At 51.0% G+C, this 17,297-nt stretch overlaps 4 protein-coding genes across 4 annotated transcripts; 2 read left to right on the plus strand and 2 right to left on the minus strand.

The window, feature by feature from the left end:
• Positions 1-556: 556 nt before the first annotated feature.
• On the plus strand, positions 557-3,640 carry N7520_005514 (uncharacterized protein; the record flags this gene model as incomplete). The annotated part of the gene is made up of 4 exons (XM_057139448.1): positions 557-1,392; positions 1,982-2,294; positions 2,377-2,634; positions 2,714-3,640. Coding segments are annotated over 4 exons (2,334 nt in total), but the record flags the coding sequence as incomplete, so codon positions are not given.
• A 40-nt stretch (positions 3,641-3,680) lies between these two features.
• On the minus strand, positions 3,681-4,799 carry N7520_005515 (NUDIX hydrolase; the record flags this gene model as incomplete). The annotated part of the gene is made up of 2 exons (XM_057139449.1): positions 3,681-4,662; positions 4,735-4,799. The coding sequence occupies 2 exons, from the start codon at positions 4,797-4,799 to the stop codon at positions 3,681-3,683; spliced, it is 1,047 nt and encodes a 348-aa protein (XP_056997656.1).
• A 3,381-nt stretch (positions 4,800-8,180) lies between these two features.
• N7520_005516 (uncharacterized protein) lies at positions 8,181-13,178 on the plus strand (the record flags this gene model as incomplete). The annotated part of the gene is made up of 1 exon (XM_057139450.1): positions 8,181-13,178. One exon carries the CDS (start codon positions 8,181-8,183, stop codon positions 13,176-13,178), a length of 4,998 nt encoding a protein of 1,665 aa, XP_056997657.1.
• A 919-nt stretch (positions 13,179-14,097) lies between these two features.
• N7520_005517 (uncharacterized protein) lies at positions 14,098-14,400 on the minus strand (the record flags this gene model as incomplete). The annotated part of the gene is made up of 1 exon (XM_057139451.1): positions 14,098-14,400. The coding sequence occupies one exon, from the start codon at positions 14,398-14,400 to the stop codon at positions 14,098-14,100; it is 303 nt and encodes a 100-aa protein (XP_056997658.1).
• Between the last annotated feature and the right edge of the window lie 2,897 nt (positions 14,401-17,297).

The raw sequence follows: 17,297 nt of genomic DNA on the forward strand, positions 1-17,297 counted from the left end.
ATGGATCCCTGTGGGACTAGTATTACATTTACAAGGCCGAGAAAACGCATCGGTATTTAATCTTCACGCTAAGATATAACCAAGAAAACATTGTTCAATGGAGAAAAAATGTCTCCCATTTAGTCATAGCTTGGTATTGGCTGACATATATGCAACAATCAATCAATCTCATATTGTTTTGTTGAGAGGGACTGGCTAGTAGTATACGTGTATTGGTAGGCAGGAATGATACTCACAGACGAAGTAGATAGCTATGAATACGAAATATCAGGCCACCGTTTGTCAGACGCTGATTGGTCCGAGACTCTATAAGTATCAACACCCGAATTGTCCAGCTTCAGTCCTATTTTATGAGCCATCAGGCCCAGGAACCTTACTGAACAGCTTGAATTCAATCGAAATCGACTGAAGACATGCCAAAACTTGCATGTAGGCCATTTTCTTGTCTTCGCAAAGCTTCATCATGGTGTATTCCAAAGATCACAGCTCGTACGTGTTGTACAAAACTTTTTACTGCCCATTCCACAAGGTCTCAGCTTAACGATGATTCACAGGCTTTTCAACTCAGGTTCACGAGATTGAGGCCAGCGAACTAAGAAGCTCCCAAAACTCCAAGCATATTCGTCAAGTTCATGAGATACTCCAGAGCCATGGATTTCTCAAGATAAACTTAAATTTCCCCGATGAGTCAAGCATTTATCTCACGCAATTGATCTCGTCCTTGAGCGCGAGTCATGGCCATGGGCTACCTATTACACATAGCTCAACCCGAGGTTGGTTTTGGGATGTACGACCACAGCCCACGGCAAAAATATCATCACCATCAAGTTCAGATCATCAGATATCGCTACCAGAAATTGTCCCAGCACGCTCTGAGACCGCCGAATCGTTCCCCTGGCATACAGACTGCAGTTATGAAGAATGCCCGCCACAATATTTTGCCCTCCAAATTATCCACGCCGATGCCTGTGGAGGCGGCACTCTTTCTGTACTGGAACTGACACGGCTCCTGCCTTTACTGTCCGCCACGGCGCGAAAATACTTGTCAAGGGCTGAATACCGTATTAACGTCCCACCGGAGTTCATCAAGAAAGGCAATCAAAGTTCCATCATCGGCAGTGTTTTGACCAATACCGGGCGCGGGTTACGTTTCCGTGAAGACATTATCACGCCGCTGACGACAAGCGCGGGCCAAGCGCTTGTGGAGCTGAAAAATGTGCTGCGGAGCCCCGGAGCGATATCGCACACTGTATCTCTTTCGTCAGAATTACTGCCGAGTGGGTCGATTGTTTTGATCGACAATCGACGATGGCTTCATGGAAGGAGCACCGTGTGGGACCCGATGAGACATTTAAGAAGAGTTCGCTGGGACGCCAAACCTTTTGCGGGATAGTGGGTAGCCACAATGAAAGTCGGTGTAGAGAATCATGGTTAATGGAACAGGATTGACTGAACGAGAACAGGCTTGTACGGAGCGGAGCGTTCGTGGGAGGTGGGGATTAACCCCTAAAGTGGAGTAACTAGGCCGTACCCTCGATCGAAGTCTTCCACTTGAACCTCGGGTTCATGGCCACCGGTGTTTGCTGATAGTTCAGCATTCCCCGGTCTCAAGGAAAAAATCTTTTTAGCCAGCTTGCTAGCACAATAGTACAGAGAGATTTTAAACCGTCTATGTACACCTCGTAACGAGATACTAACAAATATGATAAAATAAAAACAACTTCTTTTTCGTTGCCCAGGTATCCATCATTTAACCCCATAACTAAATTAGATTAGAGATAAGATCCTATGGAGATTACATAGCTCATCTTTGACTCCATTCTGATACATTTGGCTTTTCGTTCTCTTTCAAATTCACCCACCCAGCCGAACTGATTTTGCGCCTTTAATATACTTTTTATCTCGGGGTGCATATAAGCAAGAACAAGATGGGAGAAAAAATTCAAAATCGGCTGCGTCAAATATCTCTTGCACTGAGCAGCAACAGCTGCGATGTCTCGGAGTTTCTTGTGTATCCAGTGCAAGCAGAAGAATCCACCAGGAAACAAGAGCGAGAAGTGAATATAAAAAGCCTTGAGGCACCGTGTCCTCAATTTGGGTGGCCACTTGATGCGCATTTACAAAGCTGCCCACATCCCATGCGAATGAACACACAGCACACAAATAGTCTGAAGGAGCTTCACGAAGCGCTGGTGATCGCAATTAACCATATTGTGGAGAGGTGGTGGAAGGACGAAGAGGCGGCATTCCCGACAAGAATGCCATTAGAAGAACATGAGGAGCGTCTTCTACAGGTCAGTTCTCTTCCGCTCGTGGTGCAAGAACCCCGAGATTGACGAACATGGAGAAAAGGTTCGAAAAACTGACTGGTTGTAGTGGATCGATGGGTTGAATAGGGACGAGGCAGAATCTCGTCCATTCAAAACGCACCAAGGCTCTTGGAGACCGGACTTTTTGATTGAGGAGGTTCCTGTGTTAGATGGATCGGAAAAGACGAAGGAGCAATTCCGTATCTGTGAAATCAACGCTCGATTTGCATTCAATGGCTTTCTCATCACTGCGTACGGGCAGGATGGGCTACTGGCTCTGGGGTCTGAAAATAAAGGTTTCTTGGGAGCCGCAAAGTCTGATGAGGTGAGTCATCTAACTTTTGCTACTGTTAATAGTATGATCATAATATCTGTGGTATATATATTAATGCATGGAGATGTAGATCATTGATGGGCTTTTTGAGCTCTTTGATCCTGAGCTTCCATTACACCTTCTCAAAGGTGCAGAAGGGGGTCACGATATTCTCATGTTCCTGGAGTGTGCAGAGCGGCGAACTGGAATTGTTCCCAGAATAATTTCACCGCAAGACCTTCGACTGGTGTCAAATCCATCTTCCAAGACGGGATACAAATTATGCAGCGTGATTGATGTTGAAAAAGCATTGTCGACAAACACAAAGCATCCGAAATCGTCAACCTTCCTCGACGAAACAACAGGCGAAGTTCTAGAAGAAATCAACCAGGTAGCACTTGAACTCCATCAACATGAACTTCGAGTGCTATCGCACCAAATGATTCAACATATTTCGGATCGTTGTTTCAACGATTTCAGATCAGTCTTCTTGGTCCACGATAAGAGAATGTTGGGGATTGTCCACCAGGAATTGGATTCCTTGCTACACAAGTACAATGTTCTCAGCGAGCGCCAAGCCGAAGTCCTTCGCCATGGTATTGTTCAAACCATCCTTCCGGGGTCACCGGAGCTTAGGAGCTTCATCCAGCAAAGTCAAGAGTCGTCATCAATTAAAGACGATTACATCCTCAAGCCTGTGCGAGGAGGCAAGGGAGAAGGAATCCTCTTTGGGGATGATTTATCATCTGGAGAATGGAACGAAAAGCTACAAGGACTTGGAAGCGCAGGGTTGGTCCAGGGCAAGACAACTTACGTGGTACAGCGTCAGGTTCAACAGCCGCTCTACGAAGTCTTGCTGAGAGAAGAAGAAGGCGTCCAGCATAATCGTCTAGTCGGGACATACATGTCAGTGAACGGCAAATACCTCGGGGTTGGATGCTGGCGCAGTGGCCCGGGGAGGGTATGTGCTATCAGCCATGGCGGCGCATGGATGGTTTCTGTTATAGGAGGTAAATGAAAGCAGACTGGTGAAACTGCCCGTCTTCACTCATTTTATATTAGATTTTGCTCTTATCAATATCTTCCTTCAATATGATCTCAAAATCGCTGGGTCCTGCCTTGCCAAATTTGACCAGCATAACACGGTCCTTCACTCCACTCCGATCAGATCCCTCCAACTCAGGCCCTGGTTTATCTAGCCTCACAAGCGCCCGTCCATCAGATAAGACCCTCTCAATTGTGGGTGAAATGCAGATGTGCGTCCAAGGTGGAGATCCAGCGTTCAAGAATTGCTGCAATTTTCGTCGCTGTCGCCTTAGAGCAACTAGAGATTGACGACTGCGGGTCCAGGTATCCAGAAATTGCGATGCCACAGAAAGGAGAAAATGTTGAGGCGGAAGAAGCTTGACTTGCCCCGCCCGGGCTTTCCGCAGCCACTCAGAGGATTCCAGAAATCGAGCGTCGGTGATCTCGACTCCTCCGTCATGGTAGGGATGAATTGGCATTTCTGTGTCTAGACCTTGCTCATGGTCATGCGGAATAGGTAAAAAGTAAAGATACATTTGTGTTGTATACCGATGGGGGACGCCGTATGGTGTGACCCAGCGCGTGAAAGGTATCAGATTTTCTTCCAAGATGATCAGTATGCTGAAGAAGAACAGAAAGAGAGTTGTAGATATACCTGTATCTGGTTCCATGGTAAGACCGTTGTTCTCTTTCTTGAGCCATTCCAGAAATGAAATAGATTGGCTGTGAATGGCCTTCCTTCCTTCATTTCTCTTATTCTCATCAATCATCATCATGTTCCCAGATGTTTTGTCCCGCGCAAGTAAAATGCCAGTTTCTTCGAAAAGCTCTCTAAGCGCGGCTCTTCGGTAAACAATCGAGTCCTCATGTCGCTTGGGGTCTCCCTGAGGCGGGCATTCTCCATCTTGTAAATCGAGATTTCCTCCAGGAAAGACGTGGGCCGAGGGGAAAGATGACGAAGTCTTGGTACGTTGGAGTAGGAGAACTTCATTTATTGACGAGATGAGAATTACACTAAATATTTAAGAGGTCAGAGTTTCCTTCCCCAAGAAAAGTGAGACGGTTATGCAACGGTTTCAGACTCACCTTGCGCTGGGCGTTGCTTCGGGTGCGCTTTTTCCCTTGTCGTCTGTGCCGGCCTTAAGAGACATTATGAATTCTGATTTTATGAGGTCGGATAGAGATCTGAATACTGTGAGGAATATGGAAAGTTAATATATATTCCAGGAGTCCAGAGAGAGAACGCAAACCAGGATGTATTGTGTGTGGGAAGGGAGATGAGAAAAGGGAAGAGAGGAAACGAACTACAGGAAGGTGATATGCATCCTTAACTAGGTGTTAAGACCAGGGTCTTAGGGGGTTGGATGGATGGGAGTGATAACACGGCACAGCGTACTCCTGTACTGCTGCTGTCTGGATTGATGGTAATATAATCACTGGAGAGCTGTTATGCAGCTCTCCCGCCGTGCTACTTCTGTTGTGCGGCTTAGCTAAGCGGATCACCGGCATACCGGGTCAACCCTTCTCCGGCCCAACTCCGTTAGGGCCCTTCGCATGTAGAAGTATACTCCTCTGCCTATACTCTTGGGTTCTGGCCCCTCTCGTATAGGTCTTCCTAGACGTGTCGTAACACTAGGCCTGACTGGGACTAATCAGGCGACCAGGACCTCGGCCACGGTCGCAGCTAAGGGCGGTAACATCACCTTCCCGCTAAACCACCAAAAACCTGGAAATGGGCAAAACATGTTCGAATCAGCACTAGACTTCCGCAAAGCCCAACCCCCGGCCCATCATGGGCCCCCACTGGGCCCCCACGAAAGCCCATTTTTGCATAACTACTTGGTCTTGGCGCTCATAAAGTAGCTGAATCATCAAAACAAATGACCGTTTTTTACGCCTGTTCTGGTCCGTTCATGCAATTCTACCATTTCATCGCTTTATAAAGTGGGAATTTTTGAATATCTCTTGAAGTTGGAGTTATTACGCCTATCATTCTATTAATTACCAGTCAATTACAAAATTAGAAATTTATTAGTGGATTGACCAATATTCAACATAAACTTTAAGAAATATATAGGCTCGTTTACGGCAGCGGAGTTTTTTTTTTTTTTTTTTTTTTTTTGTATTCATTCATGGATCTGTCAGGCTTTTGGCCCGATTTGCCAGTAGGGCACTATAGGATAGCCGGAACAACTATATCACCAAGTGGTAATAACGCTAATCGGATGCAACTGTAGGCTATTTGGTAGGCGGATAGGGTGGGTGGGGGGGGGGGGGGGGGAAGGAAGGCAAATAGTGCAAACAGGTCCGCCAAGACCAAAATAGCCAAACAGTGCAAACACCAAAACCTCGGCACGCCCCTTCTCCGCGTACGCTCAACCTCTCTCCTTCACTTGCACCCCTTCAACGCGCCCGTCTTCGCTCGCCAGATCGTGTCTCGCAGTTTAACCTTACCCGTACTCACATACCGCTAACGCTGGTAGAAGCAAAGTGATCAGCTGACCGTGCGCAGGCCTGAGACGTCCCCGCAAGCATCTCCCATGGTGTTCGATCGTGTGTTATCCCTCCGTCTTCGAATAACGCAGTGGCCCCTAGGCGCCCGAAGGGCCTAGGAGATTAGTGGATCGGTGGTTTCTGGAGGCCCGTGGGCACTCCAAGGAATGAGTGGCCGCTACGCGGCTGCTATGGTGTGGTATGTCTCTGGTAGGTGGCGGAATTGGCCGAGAAGGCGTGTGGCTAGTATGAAGGAAGCTGCTTTAGGTGCGCGCTGCGGCAGCGGAGTAAGTGGTCACGCGCTGTGAGATTTTCGTTAAGAATAACCCCGAGGTATCGTAGAGAAGCCACCGGCTTGATTTCGATGCCCTGAATCGTGACAGAGCCTGTGAGGGCTGGGGTCTGTGGCTGGACGCCGTACGGGGGCAGCGCGCCAGCACCCCTCTTCCAGAAGTGAATAAGACCATATTTTGATGGAGAGAACTTAGATGCGTGCCGTTTCGCCCACGTCTCAGCAACAGCGTGTAGTTCGGAGAGAAGTAGACAATTGCGAGTAGGGGAAACGCCCCACACAAGGATGCAGATATCGTCGATATATCCTGTCACTAGCACCCGGCCAGGAGCAGCTGCGTGGATATCGTCGATCAGGTCTGAGTTGTAGAAAAGATACAAAATTGGTGATAGTGGTGAACCTTGTGGGATCCCGGTAGCAACCAGTTCGTTTGCACAGCGTCCTTCTTGCAGTAAGAGGGTTGTGCTTCGATTTGATAAGAAGCTAATCAGCCAGTTTGTGATAATCTCCGGGATGCGTCGCTTCCGTAGACAGTGGATCAGTCGTATATGCGAGACGTTATCGAAGGCCCCGCTACCGTCTAACGTGAGAAGCGAAGCGACCCGCCGGTCCTAACCCATGGGGGTAATTGTAGTCTACTAGACTACAATTAGGGTGGCCATTTTTACTATGGGGGAAAAAAAGTGGGTCGGGGTAGGATACATTAAAACTTTAAGAGTAGACTACAATTAGATCCCAAGGGCGTACGAATCTTAAATTTTAGTATGTTTTTAGTTCAAGATTAAAGCACCTTCTAACCCATGGGGGTAATTCCATTCTACTACGATGGAATTAGGGTGGACTTCTTTAGTATGGGGGAAAAAAAGTGGGTCGGGGTACGATGGAATATTATTTCAAGATAAGGATGGATTTACATTCTGGACTCGGACGGGGCTCAGATTTTGATATGTTTTTCGCCAGCCTCTAACCCATGGGGGTAATTCCATTCTACTACGATGGAATTAGGGTGGACTTCTTTAGTATGGGGGAAAAAAAGTGGGTCGGGGTACGATGGAATATTATTTCAAGATAAGGATGGATTTACATTCTGGACTCGGACGGGGCTCAGATTTTGATATGTTTTTCGCCAGCCTAACCCATGGGGGTAATTCCATTCTACTACGATGGAATTAGGGTGGACTTCTTTAGTATGGGGGGAAAAAAGTGGGTCGGGGTACGATGGAATATTATTTCAAGATAAGGATGGATTTACATTCTGGACTCGGACGGGGCTCAGATTTTGATATGTTTTTCGCCAGCCTCTATTTCATGGTCAAACCGAGATTCAGATCATTCGAAGCAGTGAAAATGGTTAAAACAGGGGTTGGAAATCAGGGAGTTTTTTTGATGGGGTGCCGACCGCGGGTTAGGGCGATACATCACCGTACAAGGATTATATGGGTTAGAAAGCTGAAAATTCAGGGATATGGATTTTGAGAGATGGGGTTTTGTGCACAAAAACCCAATAGAGGTGCCGACCGCGGGCTAGGGTGATACATCACCGTACGACCACCGCCACTAGATACCCAATAGGGTATAGGGGATCACATGGGTTAGAAAGCTGAAAATTCAGGGGGTCGATTGATTTGATTCAGCTTTATATTCAGTTCGTTCTTCAAGGCCAATTAACGAATTTTGCCCGTACGGTGTTGAAGTTGCGCATACGGATTTGCATAATCGCCCCAAGTGTGATATTTCCATTTCCAGTATGTCCGAAACCACCCCCCACAGTCCCCAGGCCAGCGAGTTTTTTTTCACCAATTCTGAGTTCAACGTGGTGATTTGCCACCAGTGTGAGCATGCCGTACGACGGGATAATATTACCACCCATTTAACCGGCACCAATCATCGGGTACCCCGTACAACCGCACGGTATATCGAGCAATGTGTCCAGCAGTGGGACCATATTGAGGACCAGCCCGATATCAGCCATTGGCCCACCCAGGTTGATAGCCCGATTCCCGGATTAACCATATTTGAAGATGGTTTATTATGTTCACGTTGTACAGTATATATTTGCCGCGATTTAAAGTCCATGAAAAACCATTGGTCCGAACAGCACCAGTGGTCCCCCAGTAGCCACCGTGGTCGACCGAAACCGTCCGAGATCGCGCAGATCCAGGCCGAGATCCACGCCAATAGCCAGGCCGTGAGATGCCAGCGGATTTTCAAGCGGCAATTAGGGTCGCATTTTATCCAGATCCGCCAGCCCGTTCCACCGCGGGCCGAACCGGTGCCACCCGTGGATGCCATCCACCAGTTGGTCCAGCGCGTCCGAGCATTCCAGGCCCAGCAGGCCCGCAGCCAGCAGACCGTGATCCAGGCCGGGGAGATCGACGAAGCCACGCCGTGGTTAAACCGTACGGGGTGGGTCCGGTATTTACAGGGCATTTCGTCCGCCCCGTTAGTGCAGTCCATGGAGCGGCCGGACGAGGATGCCGAGGGCCCCGAGGGTGCGGCATGGGCCATTTGGCAGGCCATGGAGCGATTGGCCATGGTCAGCCAGCAGATCACCCGGGCGAGTGGGTTTTTGGTGCGGATTGAGGCCGCCCGCACGCAGAAGGCCGATTCCCCGTACGAGCCGTTGTTGGCGTATATGAAAGAAGCGGAGATCAAGGACCATATTGAGCCGTGGCAGCGGATATTGATGTTTTTCACCCGCACCCAGCAGCCGCACGATTGGGAGAGTCCCCCGTACGAGTTCACCCCCGCACAGCAGCGGTCGTGGGAGATCGTATGGCGGCGTGCGCAGGCCGCGGGCCGGTCCAGCCCGGACCCCATGGACCCCGAGCCGTACGAGTTATCGCCGTTGGAGTGCGCGATTATGGATTTTTGCATCAATTTGTTACGCCAGCGGATCCGGCACCACGAGTATGGGTGTGCGTTTATATGCGCATCGGCCGTGTTGGGCCGGAAGTTGTCCGGATGGGATGGGGTGGAGGATTACCCCCCCAAGATATCCAGTTTGATCAAGATCGCCCGTTTTTTGGTATTGCATAAGGCGTTGCGGTTAGACCCCGATTCGTTGGCCATCCGGCGTGGGTTCGCGCAGGGCAGCCAGGAGCCCCATTTCCGTGGTGACGATATCCCCGTCGCGGACGGATATATATTTGACGGGGACGAGGGTTATGCCAGCAGCCCCGTCCGAGAGACGCCCACCCCCCGTCCCATGCCCGGATCCCCCACCACGTCCATTTTGGGACCCCCCACCCAGATCCAGGGTCGTCGGGTGATTCGTACGTTTCCCGAGTGGTTACGATTGATGGTGGATGCGTTTATGGTGCGTGGGACCCACGGGCCGGTCCAGTGGTTATTGGATTTACGCACGTACGGAAAGAAGGTGTTTTTCAACACCCCGTCCGAGGGGCATATCGGATGGAAAGGCGAGGATGAGTTGTTGTATAAGCAGTTGCATTTTACCATGGGTGATTTCCGTGGGATGGTCCACGGGTTGGTCGAGAGCATGCGGAACCAGTTTCACCAGCAGTTGATATTCGCCGAGGGTGCACAGATCCCCAGTATTGATTTACAGGATATATACGACGATCCCACGCAGCGGACGGCGGATTGGAGTTTTATCAAGGATTCCCGTACGCAGTGGCCCGTCCACGGGGCCGAGTGGTTGATCCAGCGGGTGGCCCAGGAGCCCACGTTCCGGCGGCGATTCAGCGAGCCGGACGGCCAGGGGTTCCGGATGCGTGCAATTGACCGGTATTTTGCCGAGGTGGCCCGGTTCCGCGAGCGGTTAAGCGTGGCGATCCATATCACGGCCGGCCAGCCCAGCCGTACGCCCGAGTTGTTGAGTATCCGGTACCGGAACAGCGAGCGAGAGATCCGCAACGTGTTTATCGAAGATGGGATGGTGGTATTTGTCAGCCGATATCACAAAGGGTTCCATATCACCAACGATACCAAGGTGATTCAGCGGTATTTGCCGCAGGAGGTTGGGGAGTTGGTCGTCCGATATATATGGTTGGTGTTGCCGTTTGTGGAGATATTGCAAGCATATCAGTGGCAGCAGCGAGGCACCCCCACCCCCCGCCGACAAGAGTATTTATGGGGCCCCGACGCCGGCAGCGAGAAGGCGTGGACGGGCGTACGATTCCGGAAGGCGTTGGAATCGGCCACGGCCGCGGGGTTGCACGGGCAGGCGGTCCACGTGTCGGCATACCGCGACATCGCCATCGCGATCAGCCGGCGGTATTTACGGGGCAAGAGCCAGTTTGAGAGTAACGTGCAGGAGGGCACGGGCGAGGCGGCCCCCCCGTACGACCCCGACGACGAGGGTGGGATGGACGAGGAGGAGTTTATGGGGCATATTGCGGATTTGCAAGCCACCCATTCGTCCCACGTGGCCGGGATGATGTACGGTCGTACGATCATGGAGCCCACCAACAGCACCACGCACCGGCGGCAGCGGTTCCGGCAGTCCAGCCAGGATTGGCATCAATTTTTAGGGTTTGCATCCGCCGTCCGCGCCGGGGTATGCGGTAAGCGTCCGAATCCGTGGGAGGATGATGCCGAGGAGAGCCGGACGCAGCGGCGGTATCAGTTACAGCAGGCCCATATGTTGCAGTCGTTCCAGCAGATGGTCGGACGGCCCGAGATGGTATTCCGTGGGGTGCAGGAGCCCGCGTTGCGGGCGATCCAGCAGGGGGTCAGCCCGGTCGTGGCGGTGATGCCCACCGGGGGGGGCAAGAGCATATTATTCATGTTACCCGCGTGGGTCGGGGGTGGATTGACGGTGGTGGTCGTCCCGTTGATCGCGTTACGCCAGGATATGGTCCAGCGGTGCGAGCAGTTGGGGATATCATGCGTGCCGTACGACCGCCAGCGGCCCCCGGACGAAGCGTCGATCGTGTTGGTCACCCCCGAGAGCACCCGCAGCCAGGGGTTCCGGACGTTTTTGAACCGGCAGCGGATGTTGCAGCGGTTGGAGCGGATCGTGATCGATGAGTGCCACGTCGTGTTGAATCATCAAGATGATTTCCGGCCCCAGTTGCAGATGATGGGGGAGTTGCGGGCCGCCAAGACGCAGATGGTCATGTTGACGGCCACGTTACCCCCGGCGGCCGAGCCCACGTTATTATACCGGATGGGGTGGCCCCGGGAGCAGGTGGCCATATACCGGGCCCGCACGCACCGGCCCAACGTGGCATACCGGGTATGGTGCCCGGAGGTGGAGGCGGGGTACGATCACCCATCCCAGTGGATCCAGATGGACGGGGTGATCCAGTTTATCCAGGAGCGGGTCCAGCGGGCCCACCCCGGACGGGTGATCGTATATGGGAGTATCGTGGCGCACGTCCGGATGATGGCGGACCAGTTAGGGTGTGACGCATATTTCAGCCAGCAGCACGATCAAGATGGGGTGTTAGCCCGGTTCCGTACGACGGCGGGGGCGGTGATCGTGGCCACCAACGCGTTAGGCATGGGGATCGACATTCCGGACATCCGCAGCGTGATCCATTTGGGGCAGCCCCGTACGATATTGGATTACGCGCAGGAGAGCGGGCGTGCGGGGCGTGACGGGTTGCCGAGTGAGGCGATCATCATTCAGCCGGAGGGGCAGCGGGTGGGATATCAGCAGCGTCCAGCATGGATGCCCGAGTCCGCGGAGGAGCAGCAGCGGGTGCAGCAGTATATGTTGCCGTTGGACGCGGGGGGTGGATGCCGGCGGGTGATATTAGATGAATATTTAGATGGGCATGTCCGGCCGGGGTGTACGGACGACGAATCGGCATGTGATGGGTGTGATCGGGGGTGGTATCCACGTGAGACGGATATCGGTGACGAGATGGAGAGCAGCACGCCGGACGGGCATACCAGGGTACCCAGAGTGCAGACGTCCGGGGAAGAGAGCCCCAGCGAGAGGTCCCGCGAGAGGTCCCGCGAGAGGTCCAGCGAGAGGTCCCACGAGAGGTCCCGCGAGAGGTCCAGCGAGAGGTCCCACGAGAGGTCCCGCGAGAGGTCCAGCGAGAGGTCCAGCGAGAGGTCCGGCGAGAGGTCCAGCGAGAGGTCCGGGGGAGAGAGCCCCAGCCCAGGGTCCACAGGAGAGAACGCAGGGCAGGGGTCCCGGGGAGAGGGCCCGTCCATCCCCATGGCCGTCCGACATGAGTTCCGGCGGCAGGACATCCAGCGGGCCCAGTTGTCCAGCCAACGACCCGAGGCCAGGCAGGACCAGATCCAGAGAGATATGTATTTCCAGAGTGAGATCGGACGGTGGTTGATGCGGTGTTGGTCGTGTGCGCAGGAGGGGAGGGATGACGGACATGAGTTATTTCGGTGTCCGTGGGGGTATAATATCGAGGCCAAGGCGTGGTGGAAGCGGATGCGTGCGTTTGATGGGATCCGTTACCAGGATTACAGCGCGCATTTCCGGTGTGGGATGCCGCAGTCGATATGCCCGCAGGGGGATCCCAGCAAAGCGATATCCCGGACGACGGAGGCGCAGCAGAGATGTGAGCAATACCGGCACACATTGTTACCGATGGTGGCGATGATGTTGTTCAGCCAGAAAACGCATGCGGAGATCCGTACGGCGTGGGATCGACGGTTACAGTATGTCGGGGTGGATAGTACGGATGAGGAGCAGTTAAAGCGGTATTTTGGGGGTATGGCAGAAGAGATTGCATGCCAGCAGTCCCGGTTAGTACAGGAGTTCATTTGGTGTCGAAGGATTTATCAGGGGCATGAAGTCGAGTAGATGGCGGAATCGGAATATATTATCATTCACGGGATCGGCGGATTTCCCGGAGGGTCGTTCAGTAGATATATATAATCAAGGTGGGTCGTTCGGCATTCAAGAGATAGGGTTTTGTGCACAAAAACGCAACAGAAGATAGGCATTGGAGAGATAGGGTTTCGTGCACAAAAAGCCAACAGAATGTAAAGACGTACGAGAGATAGGTTTTTGTGCACAAAAACGCAACAGAATATCAGATATGAGAGACAGGTTTTTGTGCACAAAAACGCAACAGAAGATAGGCATTCGAGAGATAGGTTTTTATGCATAAAAACGCAACAGAATATCAGATATTAGAAAGATAGGTTTTTGTGCACAAAGACGTAACAGAATATCAAGATCATCCCATATAGGTATCGAGAGTGTAGGGTGTTTAGGGGTATAGGGCCCAGTAGTATAGAGGGCCCAAGCGTGGTAAGGGTGATAGTGTGTAGCGTAGTAAGGGTAATAGTATAGGGAGTGGTAAGGGTGGTAGCGTACCAGGCATATCGGGTTAGAGAGTATAGGCGTACATATGGCGAGAGCACCGGCGTAGGTACAGGCGTTAGCACAGGCGTGAGTGTAGATAGCGTAGGCGTAGGCGTACGGGGCATAGGTATATAGATAGGCGTGGATGTAGGCGTGGATGTAGGCGTGGATGTAGGCGTGGATGTAGGCGTGGATGTAGGCGTGGATGTAGGCGTGGATGTAGGCGTGGGTGCAGAGGGCGTAGGTACAGAGAGCGTAGGCGTACGGAGTATAGAGCCCGGTAGTATAGAGAGCCCAAGCGTGGTCAGGGTGATAGCGTGGTCAGGGCGATAGCGTGGTCAGGGCGATAGCGTGGTCAGGGTGATAGCGTGGTCAGGGTGATAGCGTGGTCAGGGTGATAGCGTACGGGTGGTCAGGGTGATAGCGTACGGGTGATGAGGGTAATAGTAGTGAGGGTAATAGGGTATAGGCGTATGTATGCCGTGGGCATAGGCGTGGGCACAGGCGTGGGTGTAGAGAGTATAGACGTACGGGTGGCGAGGGCACAGGCGTAGGCATAGGCGTATAGGTACGGAGATCGTATATGTATAGATATAGAGAGCGTATGCGTATAGGTGTAGAGGCCCGTGGTATAGAGAGTATAAAGAGCAGGCGTAGGCGTAGGAGCAGAGGGCGAAGGTATAGGCGTGAGCGTAGGCGTACGGGGCATAGGCATATGTGTAGGCGTGGACGCAGGGGTGAGTGTAGGCGTAGGTGCACAGAGCGTAGGCGTACAGGGTAAAAGGGCATAGAGGCGCAGAGCGCAGAGCCCGGGGTGGCGAGTATATAGGGGATCATCGTTATCAGTATGGTCAGGGTAATGGAGAGAGGTCAGGGTTTTGGTAGTAAGAGATATGATTCAAGTAGAGAAAGCGTGATTTCGGCCGGAATAATTAAAGTATCAATACAATATATAGATCAATCGGGTAGAGGATAGAGATATCGTGCGAAGGAATATCGTGAGGATAATTATATATCGAGGTAGAGAGCGTAGAGCCCAGGGTAGCGAGGATAGAAGGGTGCATCACGAACGATCCGGATTTCGAAAGAAAGATATATCATTGATCGAGAGGATGATGTTCGCCCATACATCAGTGATATTGATAATATATATATTCATAAACCAGAGAGACGGTGGAAATGGAGATTTCAGTAGAAAAATATATAGTCGGGAGAATCCGATATCCCAATCGAGGGAGTATAGGTAGATAGAAATCGACAGCGTAGGGGTATAGAGTATATCGATATTCCGAGTAGAAGTGTGGTCCGGGTGATAGCGTATCGGGTGGTCAGGGGAAGAGAGAGAGAGGATGCATTCGGCCGGCATCCAGTTAGGATTGCGAATATATAGATCAATCGGGTAGAGGATGGCGATATAGGACCCAAAATATATTATCCGAGTCAGGGTCATATATTCGGGTATCAAGCATCAAGACGGAGAGAGCATAGGCGCATAGGTATTCATAGGGCGAAGGGATCGAGATTCCGAGTGTAGGGAGATGGAGGGTAGGGGTAGGATAGAGCGTAGGGGTAGTAAGGGTGATCGTGGTAAGGGTGATAGAGTACGGGTAGTAAGGGTAATAGTGGTAAGGGTAATAGCGGTAGGGGTAATAGTACGGTCCGGGTAATAGTATATAGGTAGTAGGGGTAGTAGTATACCAGGCATATAGGTATAGAGAGGATAGGCATAGGGACAGAGAGCGTAGGTGCAGAGATCGTAGGTACAGAGAGCGTAGGTGCAGAGAGCGTAGGCGTACGGAGCATAGGCATATATATAGGCGTCGGCATAGGCGTAGGTGCAGAGAGTATAGGTATATAGGTGCGGAGGGCATAGGTATGGGTATAGGCGTAGGTATAGAGAAAATAGACATACAGGTCCGGTAGATACCAGCGTAGGTATAGGCGTAGGTATAGGTATAAGTCAAGGCGTTCGTATAGGCGTAGAGCGTCGAGCGTAGGGTAGCGAGTATATTGGGATCAGGGTAGGATATTTCGTCAGGGTAGAAGAGAGGTCAGGGTTTTGGTAACAAGAGATATCATTCGAGTGGAGAAAGAGTGATTTCAGCAGGAATCATTCAAGTATCGATAATATATATGTTTATATATTCGAGAGCATAGAGATATCGAGATATAGATCCCAAAAATATAGTCAGGATAATTATATATAGAGGTAGAGAGAGTAGATATAGCGAGCACAGATATAGGCGATAGGATAGGCGTAAGTATAGAGAGGGTAGGTATTTAGATATAGAGAGTGTAGGTATAGGTATAGGCGTCGGGGTACGCGTAGGGGTAGGCGTAGATATACAGGGTATCGAGGCGTAGAGCGTAGAGCCCAGGGTGGCGAGGATATAGGGGTCGATAGAGAGAGATCAGGATTTCGATAGAAAGATATATAATGAGTAGAGAGAGAAGGATTTTGCAGCAATATGAGGAATATCGGTAATATATCGATTTATATTCAAGAGCGATAATGGACATTCAGATTTTAAAAGAAATATATATGGTAGGGAGAATGCAAGATTTGGGTGGAGGGAGTATAGATATACCGATATCGAAAGCGAAGGGGTATCAAGTATATCGATATCAATCATATCAGTATAGTCAGGATCATAGGGTATATAGTAGTAAGAGTAAGAGCGTACCAGGTAGTAAGGGGAAGAGAGAGGGAGGAAGATATTAGTCAGAATCGGGTTAGTATCGACAAGATATATATCAATCCGGTAGAGGCGTAGATATATTCGTCCGAAACGATATAAGAGGAGTAAGGGTAATTATATATTCAGGTATAGAGTATACAGACATAGAGAGGAGGGCGTAGGGGTAGGGAGAGGCGTAGGTATCGGGGTATAGGGTATAGATATAGATATACGTATAGGCGCAGGCGCAGGCGTCAGGATAGGGGTAGATATAGAGAGTATGGATATAGCGATACGGAGGGTATAGGGGTAGATATCGAGGTAAGTACGGGTATAGATATAGGGGTAGGCGTACAGGGTATAGAGGCGCAGAGGGGTGACGGCGGGGTATAGAGTATATCGGGGAAAATGGTTATCGGTATAGATAGGGTAATAGCGTATAGGGTAAGATAGGAGAGAGAGAGGAGAAGAGAGGGAGGAGAAGAGAGAGAGGATAAAGATAGAAAAGACGAGGGTATTCATAAGAAGAATATCAGGTGGTAAAAGATAGAAATAGTAGGAAGGATAGGGATATTAGGGAGAAGGAAGGAAAGTATAGTTAGGGTAAGAACGGGGTATATGGTGAGGGAGGTTAGTAAAAGTGGATAGGGTGAGAATAGCGTAGGTGGTGAGGGTGAGAATAGCGTAGGTGGTGAGGGTGAGAATGGCGTATGTGGATAGGGTGAGAATAGAGGGTGATGATAGTGTATGTGGTGAGGGTGATAATGGCGTACGTGGTGAGGGGGAAGGAGCAGAGATATGGAAATACGCGCGAGCGAAGCGAGTAGCGTATTTGATGAACGGTTATCGCGAATTAAGGACCCGGGTCAGGGTGGATTTAAGGCACCCGGTTAGGGTGGGTGGTTAGGGTGGTTAGGGTGGTTAGGTTAGGGTG

This window comes from Penicillium odoratum (genome assembly GCF_028828045.1).
Source record: "Penicillium odoratum strain IBT 22623 chromosome Unknown utg000004l_segment0_segment0, whole genome shotgun sequence".
Taxonomy (NCBI): Eukaryota; Fungi; Ascomycota; class Eurotiomycetes; order Eurotiales; family Aspergillaceae; genus Penicillium; species Penicillium odoratum.